Source organism: Oncorhynchus kisutch, linkage group LG29, assembly GCF_002021735.2.
Source record: "Oncorhynchus kisutch isolate 150728-3 linkage group LG29, Okis_V2, whole genome shotgun sequence".
Lineage (NCBI taxonomy): Eukaryota > Metazoa > Chordata > Actinopteri > Salmoniformes > Salmonidae > Oncorhynchus > Oncorhynchus kisutch.
The window spans coordinates 13,148,392-13,172,802 of NC_034202.2; the positions used below are offsets into that span (position 1 = coordinate 13,148,392).

The following is a 24,411-nucleotide window of genomic DNA, read 5'->3' on the forward strand; positions in this document are numbered from 1 at the left end:
TTGGGATATGTATGTACGGTCACAACACGGAAGTGGTCTGATGAAGCGGATGCTAAGCTACAGGACTGTTTCGCTAGCACAGACTGGAATATGTTCCGGGACCCATCTGATGTCATCAAATCTGGGTTTGGCTGATGCCAGGAGAAAGCTACCTGCCCCAAAGTTTTGTGGAGGAGGAATAATGGTTTGGGGCTGTTTTTCATGGTTCGGGCTTAGTTCCAGTGAAAGGAAAGAAATCTTAACGCTACACAATAATACAATGACGGCAGTGGTGAGCACGCTGAGATTGAGCCAGTCCAGGATGAAGTGGGCCTATCTGCGGCGGAGGTGTAGTGGAGACTTCCAACGTTTTCCCTGAGAATCCTACCAGAGATGATTTTGGAACGGTAGGAGTGAGATTTTTGGAAAGAGTGAATTCCTGGTTTTAGCCTAGTCTTGCTAACACCAGCCTCTCTAGCTCACTGTGTAGTCACATGGATAGGTTAGGAAAGATGAAAATAAAACCTAATATAACTCAAACGGAAAGCATTTGCATTTTTGCGCAGTCCAGGCTGCACCTGACGACACCTGCGCAGGTAAAAAAACAACGCCCTGTTAAGAACTATTTTTATTTATTTAAATATTTTTTATATATATTGACTTTCAATGTTAGCAAGTGGAGTTTTAATAGGAAAAACAACTCATTTGGGCCTTGGAAAACCTGGTATACAAAACCTGTCAGCCTGGCTAGTTTTAGCCTATCTTGTGGTCCTTTCAAGACAACTTGGAACTCTAGGAAAGGAGAAAATGGTGGAAGCGGATGTGAAGTTTGAATCAGATGGTGTGTCGAGTGGAGATGAGTGAGAAGAATTGGATTACAGTGGTGAATGCAAAAGGAAATAAGATGGTAGTGGTAGTGGAATCTTGTAAATTCAAGCCTAGTTCTGATTCTTTTTTGGCCCGAGTAAGTGTTTTGGATCAATGTTAACTGGGACATCCGATTTGAAGTCTCTACAAAAATTGTGGAGTCGTTGAATGAGGTGGCGTCGATGAGAGTAACGACATGTGGGCTTATTTCATTTGTTTGTGTATGTATCAGAAAGAGTGTGTTATGCGCCTCAAGAAGATATTGGATTGAAATGTGTGTGGATCTTCGAAGCAGGGCGCCTATCAAGAGTGTTATCTTTGGGGTGTCGCTAGAAGTAAAAGCAAAGGATATATGTGAAGAATTGGATTGAGTGGTTGGTGCACACCGACTGACCTGCGTGGTGGATGGAGTGAGGAAGCCCACTCCATCAGTCGTGGAAAAAGTACTTAATTGTCATACTTGAGTAAAAGTACCAGTCAAAAGTTTGGACACACCTACTCAAGGTTTTACTTTATTTGTACTATTTTCTACATTGTAGAAAAATAGCGAAGACATCAAAACTAGGAAATAACATCATGAAGTAACCAAGAAAGTGTTAAACAAATCAAAATATATTTTATATTTGAGATTCTGCAAAGTAGCCACCCTTTGCCTTGATGACTGTTTTGCACACTCTGGGCATTCTCTCAACTAGCTTCATGAGGTAGTCACCTGGAATGCATTTCAATTAACAGGTGTGCCTTGTTAAAAGTACATTTGTGCAATTTCTTTCCTTCTTAATGCGTTTGAGTCAATCAGTTGTGTTGTGACAAGTAGGGGTAGTATACAGAATATAGTCCTATTTGGTAAAATACAAAGTCCATATTATGGCAAGAACAGCTCAAATAATCAAAGCGAAATGACAGTCCCTCATTAACTTAAGACACGAAGGTCAGTCAATTCAGAAAATGTCAAGATCTTTGATCTTGCAGTTGGAAAAACCATCAAGCGCTGTGATGAAACTGGCTCTCATGAGGACCGTCACAGGAAAGGAAGACCCAGAGTTACCTCTGCTACAGAGGATAAGTTCATCAGAGTTACCAGCCACAGAAATTGCAGCCCAAATAAATGCTTCATACAGTTCAAGTAACAGATACATCTCAACATCAACTGTTCAAAGGAGACTGTGTGAACCAGGCATTCATGGTCAAATTGCTGCAAAGAAACCACTACTAAAGGACACCGTTAAGAAGAAGAGACTTGCTTTGGGCCAAGAAACATGAGCAATGAACATTAGACCGTTGGAAATCTGTCCTTTGGTCTGATGTATCCAAATTTTAGATTTTTAGTTCCAACTGCCATGTCTTTGTGATACGCGGAGTAGGTGAACGGATGATCTCTGCGTGTGTGCTTCCCACCGTGAAGCATAGAGGAGGAGGTGCTTTGCTGGTGACACTGTCTGTGATTTATTTAGAATTCAAGGCACACTTAACCAGCATGGCTACCACAGCATTCTGCAGCGATACGCCATCCCATCTGGTTTACGCTTAGTGGAACAACCATTTGTTTTTCAACAGGACAATGACCCAAAACACACCTCATGGCTGTGTAAGGCCTATTTGACCAAGAAGGAGAGTGATGGAGTGCCGCATCAGATGACCTGGCCTCCACAATTACCCGACCTCAACCCAATTGAGATGGTTTGAGATGAGTTGGACCACAGAGTAAAGGAAAAGCAGCCAACAAGTGCTCATTATATGTGGGAACTCCTTCAATACTGATGGGACAGCATTCCAGGTGATGCTGGTTGAGAGAATGCCAAGAATGTGCAAAGCTGTCATCAAGGCAAAGGGTGGCTACTTTGAAGAGTCCTAAATATAAAATATATATATATATTTTTGGTTACTACATGATTCCATATGTGTTATCTCATAGTTCTGATGTCTTCACTATTATTCTACAATGTAGAAAATATTTAAAAAATAAAGAAAAACCCTAGAATGAGTAGGTGTTCCCAAATGTTTGACTGGTACTGTATATGTTGAAGAGGGTTGGGCTTAAGCTGCATCCCTGTCTCATCCCCCGGCCCTGTGGAAGGAAATGTGTTTTTTTTGTGCCCATTTTAACCTCACCTTTGCTTGTGTACATGGATTTAATAATGTTGTATGTTTTTCCCCCAAAACCACTTTCCATCAATTTTGTTTGTCAATTAGGGTGTGCGGGGCGGATATGTGGTCTGTCTTACGGTAATTTGGTTTAAAAAAAAGCCAATTTGACAGGAAATGTACAAGCCTGCTGGTAATGATAATGCAGAGGATTTCCCCAAGGTTTCTGTTGACGCATACCCCCACGGTAGTTATTGGGGTCAAATTTGTCTCCACTTTCAATGATTGGGGAGATCAGTCCTTGATTCCAAAGATTGAACAAGTTCCCAGAGCTGAGGATGATGTTAAATAGTTTTATTATAGCCAAATGGAATTTGGGACCTGTATATTTTATCATTTAGAATACCATCACCCCACAGGCCTTTTGGGGCTGGAGGGTTTGTATTTTGTCCTGTAGTTCATTCAATGTATTTGTAGAATCCAGTGGGTTCTGGTAGACTTTAATAGTTGATTCTAAGATTTGTATTTGATCATGTATATGTTTTTGCTGTTTGTTCTTTGTTCTTTGTTCTTTGTTATAGAGCCAAAAAGATTGGAGAAGTGGTTAATCCATACATCTCCGTTTTGGATAGATAACTGTTTGTTTGTTTTGAGTTTTCCCAGAAGTGGTTAGATTCTATGGATTGTTCAATTACATTGAGCTGATTTCTGATATGCTGTTCCTTTTTTTTCTGTAGTGTATTTCTGTATTGTTTTAGTGATTCACCATAGTGAAGGAGTAGGCTCAGGTTTTCTGGGTCTCTATGTTTTTGGTTGGATTGGTTTCACAATTTCTTTCTTAGGTTTTTGCATTCTTCATCAAACCATTTGTCATTGTTGTTCATTTTCATAGGTTGTCTGCTTGAAAGTTGTAGATTTGATAGGGAAGCGGAGAGGTCAAATATACTGTTTAAATTTTCTACTGCCAAGTTTCCACCTTCACTATTAATTACAGTGAAACCTTGTGTGCAGGAAATTGTCTAGAAGGGATTGGATTTGTTATTGCCTAATTATTTTTTGGGTATATTTCCACACTATTTTCCTTCAATCTATAGCGTTTCTTTGGCTTTGATGCCTCATGATTGAGCATAGCTCTGTTCAAACAGTGTTATTTTGCTGTGATCTGATAGATCACTATGTACATTGGCCCAGCGTCCGACAGAGCTGCAGGAGTTGTGACCCATTTTTGTTGGCTATGTTGTCGTAGTTGTGTCTAGGGGGGAATATGGGGGAGGGAATGCTGTCATCTCCAGGTAGGTGTTTGTCCAGCTGTGCTGAGGGGTTCCTGTCCGATTCTGGAATTTAGGTCAACACAAACTAGTACGTATCTAGTCGAGCCTGGAAATTGTTGATCTCCCCTGTCTAAGCTAGCTAACTGGGCTAATTGAGGCTAGCCATAACATTACTGCGCTTCTCACATTTGCATGACAATTACCAGCTGACAAATTATAATGACCGCCACAACCTTAGTTGTAGCTTGCATTAATTTATATGTGTATAGTTATAAGGGATCCTTCATGTTTTGTGGATAATATTTACATTTACAGTGGGTGAGCTCCATTTAGACAGGCTGATCAGATTCAACTTCAGCCTCGTTAGCTGATAAATCAGGAAGCTGCCTTGTCGGCTGTTTCATAGGTAAAGCCCCTGCAGGCAGATTAGCTGTCAAAATACTTTATAGGCAGATGCATATCTGATCCAGGAGGTGAGCTCTATTCCTGACAGGCTAGACAGATTCAATAGCAGCCTCAGATCATATACATAATGCACTGACTACTAATCTGCCTGCAAGGAGCTTTACATTTGAAACAGCCTACAAGGCCATGTCCTGAATTATCATTCTCTGAGGCTGCTATTGAATCTGATCAGCCTGTCAGTAATGTATCTCTGATCCCAATCTGTAAAATAAATTCCATTAAATAATGGTGCCGGAGGGGATGGCTGCCGTTTTACGGGCACCTGTACTGATCTCGCCTACTGGATGATAGCGGGGTGAACAGGCACTGCTGTTTTCTGAAGTCCAGGGTCGAGACCCAGGGTCTCAAGCTTAATGATGAGTTTGGAGGGTACTATGGTGTTAAATGCTGAGCTGTAGTCAATGAACAGCATTCTTACATAGGTATTCCTCTTGTCCAGATGGGATAGTGTGATGGTGATTGTGTCGTCTGTGGACCTATTGGGGCGGTAAGCAAATTGGAGTGGGTCTAGGGTCTAGGGTATCAGGTAGGGTAGAGGTGATATGATCCTTGACGAGTCTCTCAAAGCACTTCATGATGACAGAAGTGAGTGCTACGGGGCGATAGTAATTTTGTTCAGTTACCTTAGCTTTCTTGGGAACAGGAACAATGGTGGCCATCTTGAAGCATGTGGGCACAGCAGACTGGGATAGGGATTGATTGAATATGTCCGTAAACACACCAGCCAGCTGGCCTGCGCATGCTCTGAGGACGCGGCTAGGGATGTCGTCTGGGCCGGCAGTCTTGCGAGGGTTAACACGTTTAAATGTTTTACTCATGTTGGCCACGGTGAAGGAGAGCCCACAGGCTTTGGTAGCGGGCCCTGTCAGTGGCACTGTATTGTCCTCAAAGCGAGCAAAGAAGGAGCAAGACTGCAATGTCCGTGATGAGGCTGGTTTTCTTTTTGTAATCCGTGATTGACTGTAGACCCTGCCACATACGTCTCATGTTTGAGCCGTTGAATTGTGACTCTACTTCGTTTCTATACTGACGCTTTGCTTGTTTGATTGCCTTGCGGAGGGAATATCTCCACTGTTTGTATTCGGTCATGTTTCCAGTCGCCTTGCCATGATTAAAAGCGGTGGTTTGTGCTGCCATCAACAGTTTCTGGTTAGGGAAGGTTTAAATAGTCACAGTGGGTACAACATCACCGATGCACTTGCTAATAAACTCACTCACCGAGTCAGCGTATATGTCCATGTTATTGCCTGAGGCTAACCGGAACATATCCCAGTCCACGTGATCGAAGCAATCTTAAAGCGTGGAATATGATTGGTCAGACCAGCGTTGGATAGACCTGAGCACGGGCGTTTCCTGTTTTAGTTTCTGTCTATAGGCTGGGAGCAACAAAATGGAGTCATGGTCAGATTTGCTGAAGGGAGGGCGGGGGAGGGCTTTGTATGCATCCCGGAAGTTAGAGTAGCAATGGTCCAGAAGGCTACCAGCTCTTGTCGCGCATTCAATATGCTGATAAAATTCAGGAAGCCTTGTTCCCAGATTAGCTTTGTTAAAATCCCCAGCTACAATAAATGCAGCCTCAGGATATATGGTTTCCAGTTTACATAGAGTCCAGTGAAGTTCTTTCAGGGCCGTTGAGGTATATGCTTAGGGGGATATACACAGCTGTGACTATAATCGAAGAGAATTCTCTTGCTAGATAATGTGGTCGGCATTTGATTGTAAGGATTATAGGTCAGGTGAACAAAAGGACTTGAGTTCCTGTATGTTGTTATGATCACACCATGAGTCGTTAATCATAAGGCATACACCCCCGCCCTTCTTCTTACCAGAGAGATGTTTGATTCTGTCGGCGCGATGCGTGAAGAAACCGACCGGTTGGCTATACCGACTCTGACAATATATCCTGAGTGAGCTATGTTTCCGTGAAACAGAGAATGTTACGATCTCTTATGTCTCTCTGGAGGGCAACTTGTGCCCTAATTTTGTCCACCTTGTTGTCTAGAGATTTGACATTGGCGAATAATATGCTCGGAAGCGGTGGATGGTATGCTCGCCTTCTAAGTCTGACCAGTCGGCAAATCCATCGCCTTTCTTGCGGCGATGACGTTGTTTTGGATCGGCCTCTGGGATAAGATCCCATGTCCAGGTCCGAACAAAGGGTCCGCTTCGGGAAAGCCGTATTCCTGGTCGTAATGTTGTTATGTTGACGTCGCTTTTATAACCAATAGTTCTTCCTGGCTGTATGTAATAACACTTGAGATTTTCTGGGCTAACAATGTAAGAAATAATACATAAAAAAACAAATGACTGCATAGTTTCCTAAGGACCTGAAGCATGGAGACCATCTCTGTCAGTGCCATTACTTACATAAAGGTCTGATTGGTGGAGTGCTGCAGATATGGTTGTACTTCTGTCAGAGTGACCCGCAGGTTCTTGGTCAACTCCCTCCCCCAATTGCTCAGTTTGACCGCCAGCTCTAGGAAGAGTCTTGGTGGTTCCAAACTCCTTCCATTTAACAATGATGGAGGCCACAGTGTTCTTGGGGACCTTCAATGCTGCTGAAATGTTTTGGTACCCTTCCCCAATTTTGTGCCTCGACACAATCCTGTCTCAGAGCTCTACTGACAATTCCTTCGACTTCATAGCTTGGATTTTGCTCTGACATGCACTGTCAACTGTGGGACCTTGTATAGACAGGTGTGTGCCTTTCCAAATCATGTCCAATCAATTGAATTTACCACAGGTGGACTCCAATCAAGTTGTAGAAACATCTCAAGGATGATCAATGGAAACATGATGCACCTGAGCTCAACTTCGAGTCTCATAGCAAAGGGTCTGAATAGTTATGTAAATAAGGTATTTTTATGTTTAATACATTTACAAACATTTCTTACAACCTATTTTTGATTTGTCATTATGGGGTATTGTGTGTAGATTTCTGTGGATTTTTTTATTTCATCAATTTTAGAATAAGGCTGGAACGTAGCAAAATTTAGAAAACGTCAAGGCGTCTGAATACCTTCCGAAGGCACTGTATGATGAATGGAAAGAGTGTAGTATAGGTGATTTGTAGACTTTAAAAAGGTGGCTGTTATGCAGAAGTATAATTCCACTGAGAAGGTAGATGTATATCAAGGTAAGGCAAGCCATTTACTCTCTACAATACAATGATGCCCTCTTCTGGTAGGTCTATGGAAATAAAAGTGGCATCAGCCATAGTTTTTTATTCTATATTATTACTAAAGACTTAAATAGTTCTCTCTTTTTTTGTTTTGTTTATCAAACAAACATGAAGTAAAACAACCATAGTAGGCTATACTAGAAAATAGCCTAATATTATGGATAGGTGTGGTACATTTGTTTGTGTTCAAACATATTGGTCCCTTTAAACCTTGATAACTGAGATGACTGTTTTTACATTTAGAAAATCAACATTGTGTAACCTTGTTGAAAATGAACTTTCACCATCTCTTAGGCTTATATATGCACTAATCTTCAACTCAACCTTACCTATTCGAATTTGTACTAGCTGACCAATGTTAACAAATGTTGTCCATAATATATCTATGCAGGGCCGCAATTTTGGTTTTACAAGTGGGGGGAAATAATAATAATTATATATAATTTTTATTCGAGTCAGATAAACACTCCAAACAGCCTACCCGACGACACTGAGGCGTCCGCATGATCCTAAAGCACATGGTTGACTGTTTTGTATCATATTCCAGTGATAAAACTGTGGTAGACAAAAATACCATTTCTGAATGTGCGGGGGCAGGGCATGTCCCCAGTGAAATTTGCACCCCTGTAGATATTTAAACAATTTAATGTTTATTTTAGGCTATTAAGAATTAGGCCTACATTTGAGACATTTTCCAACATTGTCCTTTAGACCATGATGTCATGTAAACCCTGCATGCATCTTTAGCTCAGACTACAGAGGTGTAACATGCTGACTAGACGGGGGAGCTAGTAAGTCCGCATGCGCCATCGCGCGCATGTTGATTTTGTCCATCGACACCAGACACAATCAGGACACACAGGTTGAAATATCGAAACAAACTCTGAACCAACTATATTAATTTGTGGACAGGTCGAAAAGCATTTAATTTTCATGGCAATTTAGCTAGCTAGCTTGCTGTTGCTAGATCATTTTTCCTGGGATATAAACATTGGGTTGTTATTTTACCTGAAATGCACAAGGTCCTCTACTCAGACAACTAATCTATAGATAAAAGGGTAAACCGAGTTAATTTCTAGTAATCTCTCTTCCTTCAGTCTTCTTCTTTGGACTTTATATGGCGGTTGGCAACCATCTTTAAGGTGCATTACCACCACCAACTGGACTGGAGTGTGGACCTCGCACGTAACGCGAGTTGTGTGGTCAGCATGTAAGCTTGGAAGTGAGAGGTTCGACTTCAGACAAGGAAGCGAAATAGAATCCATCGTTCTGTATTGTGGTAGGTGGTTCTATCAACAGCTGTGCTTGACTGTGGTCGACATGGATGATAGTTCTGATGGTATGGGTGGGAATGATGAAAGTCATGGGCAGTCTGTGGTGAAAAGGAAAAAGAATGCCCTGCTATAAGTGCTGCTGACATCAGTGGCACTTCTAGTGTTGAGAACGTGAAGGAAGTGAAAAACAAAAGTAATGATGTGTCGGAGTGGAAAGTTGTAATCGTGTTTGATGCGACCATGGGGTCTCATCTATACACTATTCGATTAACCAATGCCATTAAGAAAGACATTAGCCCAGTTCATTGGTAATGGTTGACTACTAATATTTTGTGCTGACCATGTTCAGCAAGGGAAGATTATGAAAATGAAAACTCTCAATGGGAAGAAAATTATGAAAATGAAAACTCTCAATGGGAAGAAAATCACAAGTCATGTCCCTGGAGCTTCAGCTAGGCTGAGGGGGTCATTTCTGGGGTTCCACTGTCTATAATATAAAATAAAATGTAAAGGGGGGCATAGTGGTTGAAGCCAAAAGGCTTTTCAATAAGAAAGAGGGGCAGAGAAGTTAAAGTCTGTCAGTATTATTAATGTTTGAGAAGGTTGTACCTAAGAAAGCACAGATGGGCTTCCTGGCTTTCACTGTTAGAGAGTTTGTCCAACCTCCATTAAGGTCTGCCGAAATTGTTGCCACCCCTATTACTAGCCTGTTCAACCTCTCTTTCGTGTAGTCTGAGATTCCCAAAGATTGGAAAGCAGCTGCGGTCATCCCCCTCTTCAAAGGGGGGGACACTCTTGACCCAAACTGCTACAGACCTATATCTATCCTACCGTGCCTTTCTAAGGTCTTCGAAAGCCAAGTCAACAAACAGATTACCGACCATTTCGAATCTCACCATACCTTCTCTGCTATGCAATCCGGTTTCAGAGCTGGTCATGGGTGCACCTCAGCCACGCTCAAGGTCCTAAACGATATCTTAACCGCCATCGATAAGAAACATTACTGTGCAGCCGTATTCATTGATCTGGCCAAGGCTTTCGACTCTGTCAATCACCATATCCTCATCGGCAGACTCGACAGCCTTGGTTTCTCAAATGATTGCCTCGCCTGGTTCACCAACTACTTCTCTGATAGAGTTCAGTGTGTCAAATCGGAGGGTCTGCTGTCCGGACCTCTGGCAGTCTCTATGGGGGTGCCACAGGGTTCAATTCTTGGACCGACTCTCTTCTCTGTATACATCAATGAGGTCGCTCTTGCTGCTGGTGAGTCCCTGATCCACCTCTACGCAGACGACACCATTCTGTATACTTCCGGCCCTTCTTTGGACACTGTGTTAACAACCCTCCAGGCAAGCTTCAATGCCATACAACTCTCCTTCCGTGGCCTCCAATTGCTCTTAAATACAAGTAAAACTAAATGCATGCTCTTCAACCGATCGCTACCTGCACCTACCCGCCTGTCCAACATCACTACTCTGGACGGCTCTGACTTAGAATACGTGGACAACTACAAATACTTAGGTGTCTGGTTAGACTGTAAACTCTCCTTCCAGACCCATATCAAACATCTCCAATCCAAAGTTAAATCTAGAATTGGCTTCCTATTTCGCAACAAAGCATCCTTCACTCATGCTGCCAAACATACCCTTGTAAAACTGACCATCCTACCAATCCTCTACTTTGGCGATGTCATTTACAACATAGCCTCCAATACCCTACTCAACAAATTGGATGCAGTCTATCACAGTGCAATCCGTTTTATCACCAAAGCCCCATATACTACCCACCATTGCGACCTGTACGCTCTCGTTGGCTGGCCCTCGCTTCATACTCGTCGCCAAACCCACTGGCTCCATGTCATCTACAAGACCCTGCTAGGTAAAGTCCCCCCTTATCTCAGCTCGCTGGTCACCATAGCATCTCCCACCTGTAGCACACGCTCCAGCAGGTATATCTCTCTAGTCACCCCCAAAACCAATTCTTTCTTTGGCCGCCTCTCCTTCCAGTTCTCTGCTGCCAATGACTGGAACGAACTACAAAAATCTCTGAAACTGGAAACACTTATCTCCCTCACTAGCTTTAAGCACCAACTGTCAGAGCAGCTCACAGATTACTGCACCTGTACATAGCCCACCTATAATTTAGCCCAAACAACTACCTCTTTCCCAACTGTATTTAATTTTAATTTATTTATTTATTTTGCTCCTACTTTGCACATTCTTCCATTGCAAAACTACCATTCCAGTATTTTACTTGCTATATTGTATTTACTTTGCCATCATGGCCTTTTTTGCCTTTACCTCCCTTCTCACCTCATTTGCTCACATTGTATATAGACTTGTTTATACTGCATTATTGACTGTATGTTTGTTTTTACTCCATGTGTAACTCTGTGTCGTTTTATCTGTCGAACTGCTTTGCTTTATCTTGGCCAGGTCGCAATTGTAAATGAGAACTTGTTCTCAACTTGCCTACCTGGTTAAATAAAGGTAAAATAAAAAAATAAAAATAAATAAAAGGTGTCTTAAATGTAAAATCAAAGTGAAAAGTTACAGTGAAAAACTTACTTACAAGCCCTTAACCAACAATGCCGTTTAAAGAAAAATACCTAAAAAAAAGAAGAAAGAAAAGTAACAAATAATTAAAGAGCAGTAGTAAAAAAAACAATAGCGAGGCTATATATAGGGGGAACCGGTACAGAGTCAATGTGCGGGGGCACCGATTAGTTGAGGTAAATTGAGGTAATATGTACATGTAGGTAGAGTTATTAAAGTGACTATGCATAGATAATAAACAGAGAGTAGCAGCAGAGTAAAAAGGGGGGGGGGGGGGGCAATGCAAATAGTCTGGGTCGCCATTTGATTAGGTGTTCAGCAGTCTTATGGCTTGGGGGTAGAAGCTGTTAAGAAGCCTTTTGGAGCTAGACTTGGCGCTCTGGTATAGCTTTCCCTGCGGTAGCAGAGAAAACAGTCTATGAGTAGGTTGGCTGGAGTCTGACAATTTTTAGGGCCTTCCTCTGATATTGCCTGGTATAAAGGTCCTGCTTGGCCCCAGTGATGTACTGGGCCATACGCACTACCCTCTGTAGTGCCTAGAGGTCAGAGGCCGAGCTGTTGCCATACCAGGCAGTGATGCAACCAGTCAGGGTCCTCTCGATGGTGCAGCTGTAGAGCTTTTTGAGGATCTGAGGACCCATGCCAAGTCTTTTCAGTCTCCTGAGAGGGAATAAGTTTTGTTGTGCCCTCTTCAAGACTGTCTTGGTGTGTTTGGACCATGATAGTTTGTTAGTGATGTGGACACCAAGGAACTTGAACCTCTCAACCTGCTCCAATACAGCCCCATCGATGAGAATGGGGGCATGCTCTGTCCTCCTTTTCCTGTAGTCCACAATCATCTCCTTTGTCTTGATCACGTTGAGGGAGATGTTGTTGTCCTGGCACCACATGGCCAGGTCTTTAACTTCATTCCTATAGGCTGTCACTGTTGTGTAATTGACAAACTTAATGATGGTTTTGGAGATTACATAATCTGTGGACCTGTTGGTGCGGTATGCAAATTGAAGTGGGTCTAAAGTTTCTGGGATAATGGTGCAGATGTGAGCCATGACAAGCCTTTTAAAGCACTTCATGGCTACAGACGTGAGTGCTACAGGTCAGTAGTCATTTAGGCAGGTTACCTTAGTGTTCTTGGGCACAGGGACTATGGTGGTCTGCCTGTTGGTACTACAGACTCAGACACGGAGAGGTAGAAAATGTCAGTGAAGACACTTGCCAGTTGGTCAGTGCATGCTCGGAGTACACGTCCTGGTAATCCATCTGGCCCTACGGCCTTGTGAATGTTGACCTGTTTAAAGGTTTTACTCACATCGGCTACGAAGAGTGTGGTCACACAGTCGTCCGGAACAGCTGATGCTCTCATGCATGTTTCAGTGTTATTTTCCTCAAAGCGAGCATATAAGTAATTTAGCTCATCTGGTAGGCTTGTGTCACTGGGCAGCTTTCCGCTGTCTTCCCGTTGTAGACTGTAGTAGTTTGCAAGCCTTTTCCAAAAACAAGCTCGAAATCATGTTTGATGCACTCTGGATTTTTTTTTTTTTTGCTGTACTGTTTATTCAGGATGATATGAACATTGTGGACAATTTCAGCAAATTTCAACATTGAAATACAGAAATAACCACGTTTCCAAAAACAAGCTCTAAATCATGTTTGATGCACCTTTGGATGTAAAAAAATAAGAAAAAGTTATTTCTTTAAGGATGTGCATTTAAATCAACATCTGTATGTGCCTTAATAGTGGAGGCTGGTGAGATGCCTTTGGATATACAGAGTACAAAATTGTCATTGGCTTATTAGGGTTAAATTGAAAGGCTGTGAGGTTGGGCATCCCACTGCTACTGTTTTAGATTACTGTTGGGAATTCTAGTGGACAAGGTAGTGGTTTTGGTTGGCAAGCTTGCTCATGAGTGGTTTGAGGGAGTTGGAGGTTGGCCCTTCTGTGGTGATGGGGGTTGTTACTCCCAGATCCTGTTGATCTAACCTTGGTAGAGAAAAGGTTCACAATTACATTGGTAGAAGTTTATGCTTGTTTACCGCTTTTCACAGATGGATCCAAGGACCCAGATAGTGGGCAGGTGTTTGAATTCCTGAATTTGATGTGCAGATATGTAGAAGACTAACAGATTAACTTTCAGTATACTCATTTGAACTGCTTCCAATAATAGTTGCCCTTCAGTGGGTGGAGGATGTACAACCTGTTAGAATTATAGTATGCTTAGATTATGTGTTGAATAGTTTATCATCAGGTAAATCTAATAGGAGTGACCTATAGGAGGTATTAATGTTATTATGGAGAATTGAGAGAATGGGTGTATTAGTGAGATTCTGCTGGGTCCCAGCACATTCGGGTTTGGAAGGGAATAAAATTGAAGACCAATTAGCCAAAATAACTTTGAAACCAGATATAATTGACAGTTCCACTGGGTAGAGGTGAGGCCAAATGTAAAATCGGAGCCATTTTGATAGATGTGTGGCAGAAGAGAGAACTCTGAGCCCAAGGGCCGGCCTTTAAATGCCCTCCAAAGAAAGACTAGGAAGGAAGAGGTGGTGTTTGCTCGATTGCGCTTAGGACATTATATATTGAACTTGTTATTACATCTGGTTGGCAAGCATGTGAATGGTTTGTGTCTGGATTTAGAAAGGTTGTAAACCGTGATTGACCACACACTAAAGCACAGTAAGTGGCGGCATGCACCTTTAATGTTGGTTTGCGGACAGCCATTATGTCATAGAAGCTCAGATCACAGAGTAGTGATGGGCATTCCGGCTCTTCTCAGTGAGCCTGCTCGTTTGTCTCAGCTCACCAAAAAGAGCCATCTCTTTTGGCTCCCAAACGGCTCTTTAAAAAAAATGTTTCGTATTTTTTCAAGTCAAACAGTTTGTTAGTTTGACTATGATTGGTGTTTAAAACAATTCTAATGAAACTATTAAATGAAATCATACTCTACCTTAACAACAATGTATTTAAAAATGCATTGGTTTGTCATGAAAAATAATGCTTTTAAACGTTTAATGTATATGAACAAAGTGGATATGAATGTAACAATTTAAAACGAATAGAATATGGCACCATATAAAAATAAATAAATAACGATGTGCAAAACTGCAGCATCCCACTTAAAACATTAAACTGGTCCCTCTTTTCTCCTTAATTGCCATGTTATAACCAGCAGCACACAGCAATGCTGACCATATTTAGCTTTTGTGAGATTTGCATTCAGAAATGCAAGCTGCCTCACTTTTGCGGGGCTGATGCGGGTTCTTCTCTCAGTAATTATTTGCCCGTTTTCGAGAAGACCCTCACAGAGGGAACGGATGTGGCCATTAATTTGCACCTTTAATTTTGGTTTGCGGATAGCCACTGTCATGGAGGTAGAAGAAGCTCTGACCAGAGTTGTGGCTCACTCATGCGGTGTTTTGGCTATACTATTGGGGGGCATTTCCAATTAACGGTGTTGCAACTTAATAATAAACAATTTAAAAACATTCTCATGTGTAGTACGTAAATACATTGTGGTCCTTCCTTGGCTACTTACAGTTCTCAGGCTCACTCAGAACACCTCTGTCCCTTAAAATTTTAGGCTTTTTGAATATAATTAGCAGTTTTACCGTTCAAATGCTGAAACACATCCATGTGAAAAACCATGGCCGAACGTAGCCGATGTTGAATGCGATCCCATTTGTGACTGTGGTAACGAGTGACAACCAGCAAAGTCAAAATGGGCTATATTGTAAAAATTAATGAACATAAAATGTAGCTTTTTGGTCTTCATTTCAGGTTAGTGGTGTAGTTATTGTTGTTTAAAATCGGGGTGTAAGAACATAACATAACTTGTAAGAACATAGCGTTCATCTGCTATTCGGAACTAAGAAACTCGGAAATGCCCGATTTGTTGGTTCGTTGAACACTGCACGTGTATAACTAACACCAGTTAGCAAATCGGAAATATCCGAGTTTCATAGTTGCGGCTAGAATATACCTGGTGACGACCCTTTTGCTACAGATTTGCTTTTGCTGTCGCATAATGATTACGTATGAGGAAATAGTTGACTTGGACTGTTTACGTCTTTTCGTTCCTAAATTATAAACTAGGTATCTAAATGTTTATTTGAAGTTAAAATGAAAGCAACATACGCAACCTATTTCGTATATTATGTGTTGATATCGAGTGGTATTGTGAATGCGTTCGAACCAATCTCAACCACATTTGTGGTCGGTATGGGAGTAGGCCTAGCAGCAGTGGGCCGGACAATTTACAATTATGTATATGAAAGTTGCGATTCAAAATGGATTGCTTTTAATTCAACAGGTATGTGTACAACTACATATTAAATGGTTGTGTTAACGTGGTTTACATTTATTTATTTATTTTTTCGCCTTTATTTAACCAGGTAGGCTTGTTAAGAACTAGTTCTCATTTGCAACTGCGACCTGGCCAAGATAAAGCGTAGAAATTCGACACACAACAACAGAGTTACACATGGAATAAACAAAACATACAGTCAATAATACAGTAGAACAAAAGAAAACAAAAAGTCTATATACAGTGAGTGCAAATGAGGTAAGTTAAGGAAATAAATAGGCCATGGTGGCGAAGTAATTACAATATAGCAATTAAACACTGGAATGGTAGATCGGCAGAAGATGAATGTGCAGGTAGAGATACTGGGGTGCAAAGGAGCAAAATAAATAAATACCAGTATGGGGATGAGGTAGGTAGATAGATGGGCTGTTTACAGATGGGCTATGTACAGGTGCAGTGATCTGTAAGCTGATCTGACAGCTGGTGCTTAAAGCTAGTGAGGGAGATGTGAGTCTCCAGGTTCAGAGATTTTTGCAATTCCTTTCAGTCATGGGCAGCAGAGAACTGGAAGGAAAGACGACCAAAGGAGGAATTGGCTTTGGGGGTGACTAGTGAGATATACCTGCTGGAGCGCGTGCTACGTGTGGGTGCTGCTATGGTGACCAGTGAGCTGAGATGGCGGGGCTTTACCTAGCAGAGACTTGTAGATAACCTGTAGCCAGTGGGTTTGGCGACGAGTATGAAGCGAGGGCCAACCAACGAGAGCGTACAGGTCGCAAGGGTGGGTAGTGTATGGGGCTTTGGTGACAAAACGGATGGCACTGTGATAGACTACATCCAGTTTGTTGAGTAGAGTGTTGGAGGCTATTTTATAGATGACATCACCGAAGTCGAGGATCGGTAGGATGGTCAGTTTTACGAGGGTATGTTTGGCAGCATGAGTGAAGGATGCTTTGTTGCGATATAGCAAGCCAATTCTAGATTTAATTTTGGACTGGAGATGCACATATAGTCGGGTGGTTGTGGAAGGGTTATTAGCAATTGAGGCCGGGTACGAGTGAACGAGCAGCTGACCCGTGCACCACTAGCCTACTTAGCAGCTGTGTCCTACATGTGTAAGTAATCATGTTATTAAGATAACCACCTATAATGTGTATAGAAATAATGGTGTATTCGTAGCACATCCCATTCATTGACACTTAATAATCAACTCCTGCCCTGTCATCAGGTTTGGAAGTGGCCCTAGATCAGAAGCTGTTTGGTCAACATGTTGCCTCCAGAGTCATCCAGAAAGCTGTAACGGGTTTCATGAACAATAAAAACCCTATAAAGCCCCTGGTTCTCTCTCTACATGGCTGGACTGGCACAGGGAAGAACTTCGTCAGCCAGTTGATAGCTGAAAACCTCTACAAGGAGGGCATGGCCAGCAGTTTCGTCCATCAGTTTGTGACTACTCACTTCCCTAATTGGAGTCAGCTTGAGAACTACAAGGTAAAACAAATATTTTGTTATATTATAATCCCAAGTAACTGGCAGGGAAATATCAATGGAGAATTAGGCTGTAAAAAACAACAACACTCTTGTTCATGTTCATTATCAGTGATATTCAAATCTTACCCTATGAGGTCCGGAATAATACTGGTATTCTGTTCTACCTGAGAATTAATTGCACCCACCTGGTGTCCCAGGTCTAAATCGATCCCTGGTTGGATGGGAAGAATGAAGAACAAAAAAGCAGTGGAACTGGCTTCCAGGTCAAAGATTTGACTTTGAGGGTTCTATATGATACAGGATGTGCATCAGATTTTTTTTTTCAAATGTATTTTGTGCCTATGCTGTAATCTATCGTCACTGCTGTAGATAAGTCTGTGTTTTTACTGCTGTGACCATCCCTCAGTCTCAGCTGCAGCAGTGGATCAAAGGCAACGTCACCAACTGCCCACGTTCCATGTTCATCTTTGACGAGATGGACAAGATGCACCCTGGCCTGATCGACTGTATAAAGCCCTACCTGGGTTACTCCGAATATCTGGACGGGGTCTCGTACCGTCAAGCCATCTTCATCTTCCTCAGGTAGGGCAGACAGACCAGCAGTGTGTGATAAGAATTCATGTGTTTTTGGAGACTTTTGAAGAAAAAAAAAATAGGCAAATATATTAGACATACATCATCCTATTTTCCCACAATTTAACGACTCGTTGTAGTAACCATGATTTTACTTACCTAAACGTCTGCTGTCAATCAGATATGGCCCCCAAAACTGAACTTCAGTTAGTTCTGAATTTTTATTTTGCAAATAAAATCACTACACATGAACCTAATGCATTTATAAACTACCCCATGTCCGGACCAGTGAGGAAGAAAAAGAAAGTTGAACCCAGCTTAAAATGGCAATATGCAACTTTTATTTTACCTTTATTTAACTAGACAAGTCAGTTAAGAACAAATTCTTATTTTAAATGATGGCCTAGGAACAGTGGGTTAACTGCCTGTTCAGGGGCAGAATGACAGATTTGTACCTTGTCAGCTCGGGGATTCCAACTTGCAACCTTTCGGTTACTATTCCAACGCTATAACCACTAGGCTACCCTGCCGGGCGACCTGACCAAACTCACACAGAAATGTGAGTAATAGATCCATTCTACTTGAAAGCAAGTCTAGGTTATGTGCTCAATTTCTATGCTTCCCATTAAGTTTTTTATTTATTTTTTACACCAGCTTCAAACAGCTGAAACAACAATATTATTAGATGTAGAAAATATATTTCACAGTGGTTTAGATGGTACAGTGATTCTCTACAAGCTTATTTTGTCACATAAACTGAAATTGGGCGAACTATTAGAGTTTTAGCAACCAGGAAATTTCTGCATAGTGCAACTTTAATATCTACTAGTTTGTTTTGCTCATCTCCATAGCAATGCTGGAGTACAGCACATAACACAGGAGGCTCTGGACTTCTGGAAAGCAGGTCGAGACCGAGAGGAAATAAAATTGCATGACTTAGAACCAGCTCTCTCCCTGACCTTGTTCAACAACAAGAAGAGTAAGCCACCTATTTGCTGTCCTTCTTTAGGGCTGAAGTCTAACTTATGTACTTTGGTAACTATTTTATATTTAACAAATCATGCACATGTTTCTCTAAGGTCAGGATTCTCTCCTTTATGTTACTACGCCTGGGGTTAGAAGACTGGGGATGTTATTGGAGTCTTTTCAGACTTTCAATACAAAGAAAACTTGTGAGATCTATATTCTGTCCATCTGCCTTTCTTGCACCTGCCCATCTTATGACTATCCTTACCCCCTAGGCACTTGTGTACATCTGAGAGGATTGGGTAAGCAATTGGTGGTAGCTTCTTCTTGCCCATCTCATGACTGTGTCCCTCCCTTTCTTTGTGTAGGTGGGTTGTGGCCCTCGAGTCTGATGGACAGGAACCTAGTTGACGTCGTTGTCCCCTTCCTGCCTCTGGAGTACAGACACGTGCTGCTGTGTGTCAAGGCAGAGATGTCCGCCAGGGGCCTGGAGCCCAACCAGGACGTGGTCGACCAGATGGCCAGAGAGATGGTCTATTTCCCCAAGAGCGAGAAGATCTTCTCCGCCAAGGGCTGCAAGACCATCAACAGAAGGCTAGATTACTTCACATAGTGCATGTTTGAGGCCAACTACGTTGCTTCCGGCGGCTGCAGACTGACTGATCTAATCATATTGAGCAGTAATTTAGGATGAAAGGTGGTTTGTTGGTCTGATCAGTCTGTCTGAAGTTGCTGACGGTAATGTAGAAGATCTCAGAGAGAACAGCTACTGTATCTATCTACCTCCTACTCTACTGTGTGCTCTTTCTTAATGAGAACATCTCCACCAGTCGGGTGAGGAAGTTAGTGACTGATGATGACCCGCCCCTCAGGCCTCCCACCGTCAACACAACCATGTGGAGGACATCAACGTTCTTGTTCTGATGGTCTCTTCTCCCTGAAGATGGATTACTGAGAGGGAGGAGGGCGGATTTAAGAAGAGATACAAAAATATAATTAAAACACAGAGGGGAAACTCTATTCTATTTAACCAATCGAGGTGCTTGTTCCTGATTTGTATATTCTGTAAATGATTATCTCCAAATAGTGGAAGAATCCTTTAATTCATGGCCACTTACTCAGCTTGGCCAGGAGCGCTTTAATTAGGTCAGGTGGAAATGTCCGACAGATCTCAACTCCATAAAAGGAGGACATCGCCATCGCCCGATCTCGCTGCTTTCTCATCCTTAACTTTGTCTAATCTAGAAGTTCTGTGTGTCCATAAATCCATGTAAGTCCACGGAAATCTGAATTCCCTAATTATGTTAATAATGAATGATTATGATTTGATATTTCTGATTATGAATTTGATTGGATACATGTTATTCAGTTTCCTTTGTTATGCAGCACATACTACCCAGTAAATATACCACTTTATGGTTAAAGGAATTCCTGCATCAGTCTCATCCATTCCTCCCCACACAGATTCCACTGATCTTTCAATGGTCCTTCGAGCAGGATCATGACTGAGCTAAAGACAGGTGAAAAATAAATGGAGGGGGAGAAGGAAGAATTGTCTCCACTGGAAGGAGAGAGGAAGAAAGAGCAGCTGAGGGAAAGGTCTTGGAACAAATAAAAGATCCAGGAGCTAAGCCTAAAGCAATAAGGAAGGCTTCATCCTCAGCCACCAGCAGCACCAGAAGAACCAGACAAGCACCTGGTTATCTTGAGGATTATGTGGTCGAGTATCCCACATCAAAGGGCAAGCCCACCAGAACTCAAAGTGGTGATGGATCAACTGTACGTTTCAGCCATCAACCATCCCCTCTGAGCCAAGGACGGGAAAGTGGTCTACAGGAAGAACCTATGGAGGAGGTAACTCCCACCGCACAGGTCGACCAGCTTCCTGAGGCAGGCTCCGCTCACCCCTTAACTAATGGGAAATCGTTGAGGCACTCTAGACGGAGTGACAGTTGGATACCCCTTTGGAAGTGGCCATGGCAGCCGCCATTCAATAGCCCTCAGCGATTCACAGAACGCTGTCCTACTAGCTTTGGAGGAAATTGAGCTTCAGATTGAGGAGGAACGACAGGCTGGCGAACGATGTCACCTATTGGATGTGCAGGCCCGTAGAGCTCTACAGGAACGGGAATTCATTGCCAAGGACCTGGCACAGCAGCGATGGCACCGTCAAGCAAGAAGGGAATTGGAGGAGGCACGAATGGTCTCATCCTTCCTGGAGAGGAACAAACTGAGTTGACCTGACCACCCCTCCACATGGACCTGACCTGTCTGCCTTTCTTTCCCAATCTGCCTCTCTGGCACAGCATGGCACACAGTCCCCGGAGGCTCCGAGGCCAGCACGGGGGACATGCCGCTCCGCCAACGCCCTCTATGCCAGTGACACAAGTTAGCATTCCTCCTTCATCTAGACAAAGCATCACTCCTTTGCTTTTATGCCAATTACCAACCACGGCAAATCGTTCCACTCGGCCTGGGCCAAGCCAGTCAAACATTTTTCAGCCAAACGGCTGAGGGATACTGGGGCCGGACAAATGCCAACACTCTCTAAACGACAGGACTCGCAGTCCATGAGATCAATGTGATGGTTATATTCTTCAAGAATCAATGGGTACATATTGTTAATTGAAAAAGATTTGGACAGCTGTATGTATTGCAGGTTTCCCCTTTAATTGTCATTGAAAATGTATCACTTGAAATATTGTCCACTGGATACCCATTGTGTATTTTATATCTGTTGTCAATACCCAGTTTACCAATACCTAAACATGGATAAATCTGCCTTTACTTGCATCTATTTTGCATTTGTTTTTAATCCTTTCATTCACCAGAAGCATTGTGTACAGTTTTCAAAATCTGCTGTAAGTTTATCTTTGGGGGTAGTCATGACATGACTGTGAGGATCAGCTCTATAGAGATATCCCTCACTCCAGCAGAAGGGAAGAGGTGGTGGTGGGGGGGGGGGGGGGGGGGGTTGTGACCCCTCACGCCCGTTGTAAATTATAATGCAGCAGACCAACTCCGTTCTGGTCTCTGAGATATCGTAATGTCTTTGTCCCTTATGGAGTATCTACCTCAGAACTATCACATGCAATATATGGACTTTGGGACATTCTATTTCATCAACCAAAATGAGGACAGTTGGCCTATGAAAATGAATGTTAATTTTGTGATGTCATTAAAAGTTAAATGAGGATGTTATGACAAACATTGTAACTTTAATATGTACATTATATACTTTATATACATTATATACATTACATACTGTGTGTTGTGTAGGAAATATCCAGATCAAAATGAATGTTTGTGTGAAGATGAACTGTGAATTTAGTTGTCTGACACCTTGCCTTGTAACTAGCTACACCTCAGGGAACCCAGGGAGCGTGCCACAATGATGTAAATGCCCTCTTTCCCCCAGGGCATAAAGCATTTGTGTTAAGAGTTAACACATCAGACTAGAGATCACGTGCTGCAGCCTAGGTCTACTATTATTTGACCGCAAAATGCAACACGAGGTTGAATAAGACAAAGGAACCTCTTAACAATACAAGGAGTACAAGGAGTCAGACAACTAAGGGAAAGGACATTGTGACACCTTGTGGACAATCAGAGACTTGCACCTGGCTATCCGAAGAACAAGATGCACAAAGCAGAACGCGGCCCACGAAGGCCTGGGCCCATCAGGAACTCGGCCCACGAAGAGATATCCAACGGAGACCTTCAAGTAAATACATTCAATATAATTCTGACGGATAAGCGCGGCAGTTCAGGGCAAGGTGTTAGGGCTAAACTAAGCATAGTTTACATTTGTATCCAAGTGCTTTTCTCTCGTGCACTCTCTTTCTCCATCTCCATCTTGTGTAACATGTCATATTGTGTTGGCCAGCTAGGGACCTGTGTAACTGAATTAAGTTCTAATCAATAATCCTTAACCTAGACGGTATGTGTATCGTATATTATCATTTAGCTTGTTAGTAAAAAAATATTGAACTCAATTGGTGTGGTACAGAATGATTTAGTGAGACCCGGGTTTGTGCAGATTTATGAATTATGCAATGTTCAGAATGAGACTTATGAGGAAATTAATTAATTAGGGACTGCTATGAAATCGATATTTTGATATTCTTTGTGTTAATTTGGGAAATGACAACTGGTTTATTTTTCCCATGGTGCCCAGGTTACTGAGTTAATGGTTACCTGATTAATTTAATCACGTAATTATAAACAAAGTTAATCATTCGATGAATAGCATGTCATCACATTAATGATGATAAACGTAACGACATATTTGGAGCCCCGTGCGAGAAATCTAAGCTAAAACTAGGTCTCACTGTTTAAGTCCATAGGAATTGTGTAGCAAGATACTTATGGACCAATAGCGCTGTAGCAAGCATTATTGTTGAGTGGGGTGTGTGTTGTTTTGTTTCACCCAGATACGAATAGGGAGAGATTGACTCCGGTTGTATATCTGACAGAAGTCAGTGTGTATAGGGGAATTGCCAAATGCCTACGAGTCATGACATAGGGGCTGACCGTTTTAAGCATTTTAAGCGATAGCAGCGTTGGGCCTAAACAAATGCTATTTCTGTCTCTCGCCCTCGGCGTGGGTAGACTCGGTCATTATTAATTTCTATGAGTCTATGTACTGGCCGTTTCAGAAATTTTAGTAGATATATTTGCTTGACTGAAGCGAAGTCATTATCTCTCACGTTTGGTAATGTGAGGAGATCAAGGCGGGTGTTTATTTATGTTTCCGCATATTCCGGAAACATTGCTAGAATAGATATCCAAACTCCGCCGAAAGGGTGAATGTCAAAGTTAACAAAGTGAGAGCAGACATTTTTGTTTTTCCTTTGTTCCCTGTTTGATTTTAGCTTTTTGCTATCAGTGACCCCTGGTGATGAAGAATCGCTAGTATTTTTCTTTTAAATTTTTGCTAAAAAAAATTCAGGTGGCATACGTTTCTCACACCTATTACAATGGGGCACACTGTATGGTATCCAACCAATCTCAACTGATTGGATATCATTGTCTCGTTCAATTTAATAAATAAGTTAAATTGCCATACTACCTGTTCAGGTCGTTCATTGGGATAATACACAAATTGATTTGTGCCAACCGATGAGACATTGTTAAACTTTTCCACATTAACTTAAGTACATCACCACTTTCAGGTGGTGAAAGTAGGTATGAGGTATGATTCATCAATAATTGTTTCTAAGTAATTCAGGCTACACTGTATATCATTTTAAACTGATTTGATATCATTGTCTTATTCGATTTAACCTTAAGTTGAATCGCCCAACAAACCTTTTTCAGGGTTTTTCTTTTGGATGACGTCCAAATGTATTTGTTCTAACCAATGAGACATTTTAAACCTTCCCCCATTAACTTAGAAAC

The 24,411-nt window shown here is 42.1% G+C and overlaps 1 protein-coding gene across 2 annotated transcripts; it reads left to right on the forward strand.

The window, feature by feature from the left end:
- Nucleotides 1-15,682: 15,682 nt before the first annotated feature.
- Nucleotides 15,683-24,076, forward strand: LOC109873533 (torsin-1A-like). 2 transcript variants are annotated; one of them, XR_004206143.1, is made up of 6 exons: nucleotides 15,683-15,987; nucleotides 17,210-17,472; nucleotides 17,879-18,054; nucleotides 18,897-19,024; nucleotides 19,380-20,281; nucleotides 20,476-24,076. XR_004206143.1 is itself a non-coding variant. In XM_020465194.2 (5 exons), the coding sequence occupies exons 1-5, from the start codon at nucleotides 15,798-15,800 to the stop codon at nucleotides 19,622-19,624; spliced, it is 1,002 nt and encodes a 333-aa protein (XP_020320783.2). In that variant the 5' UTR covers nucleotides 15,683-15,797; the 3' UTR covers nucleotides 19,625-24,076. The 2 variants fall into 2 exon arrangements, 1 of the variants encoding a protein (XP_020320783.2); XM_020465194.2 differs by having other exon boundaries at nucleotides 19,380-24,076.
- Nucleotides 24,077-24,411: the final 335 nt, after the last annotated feature.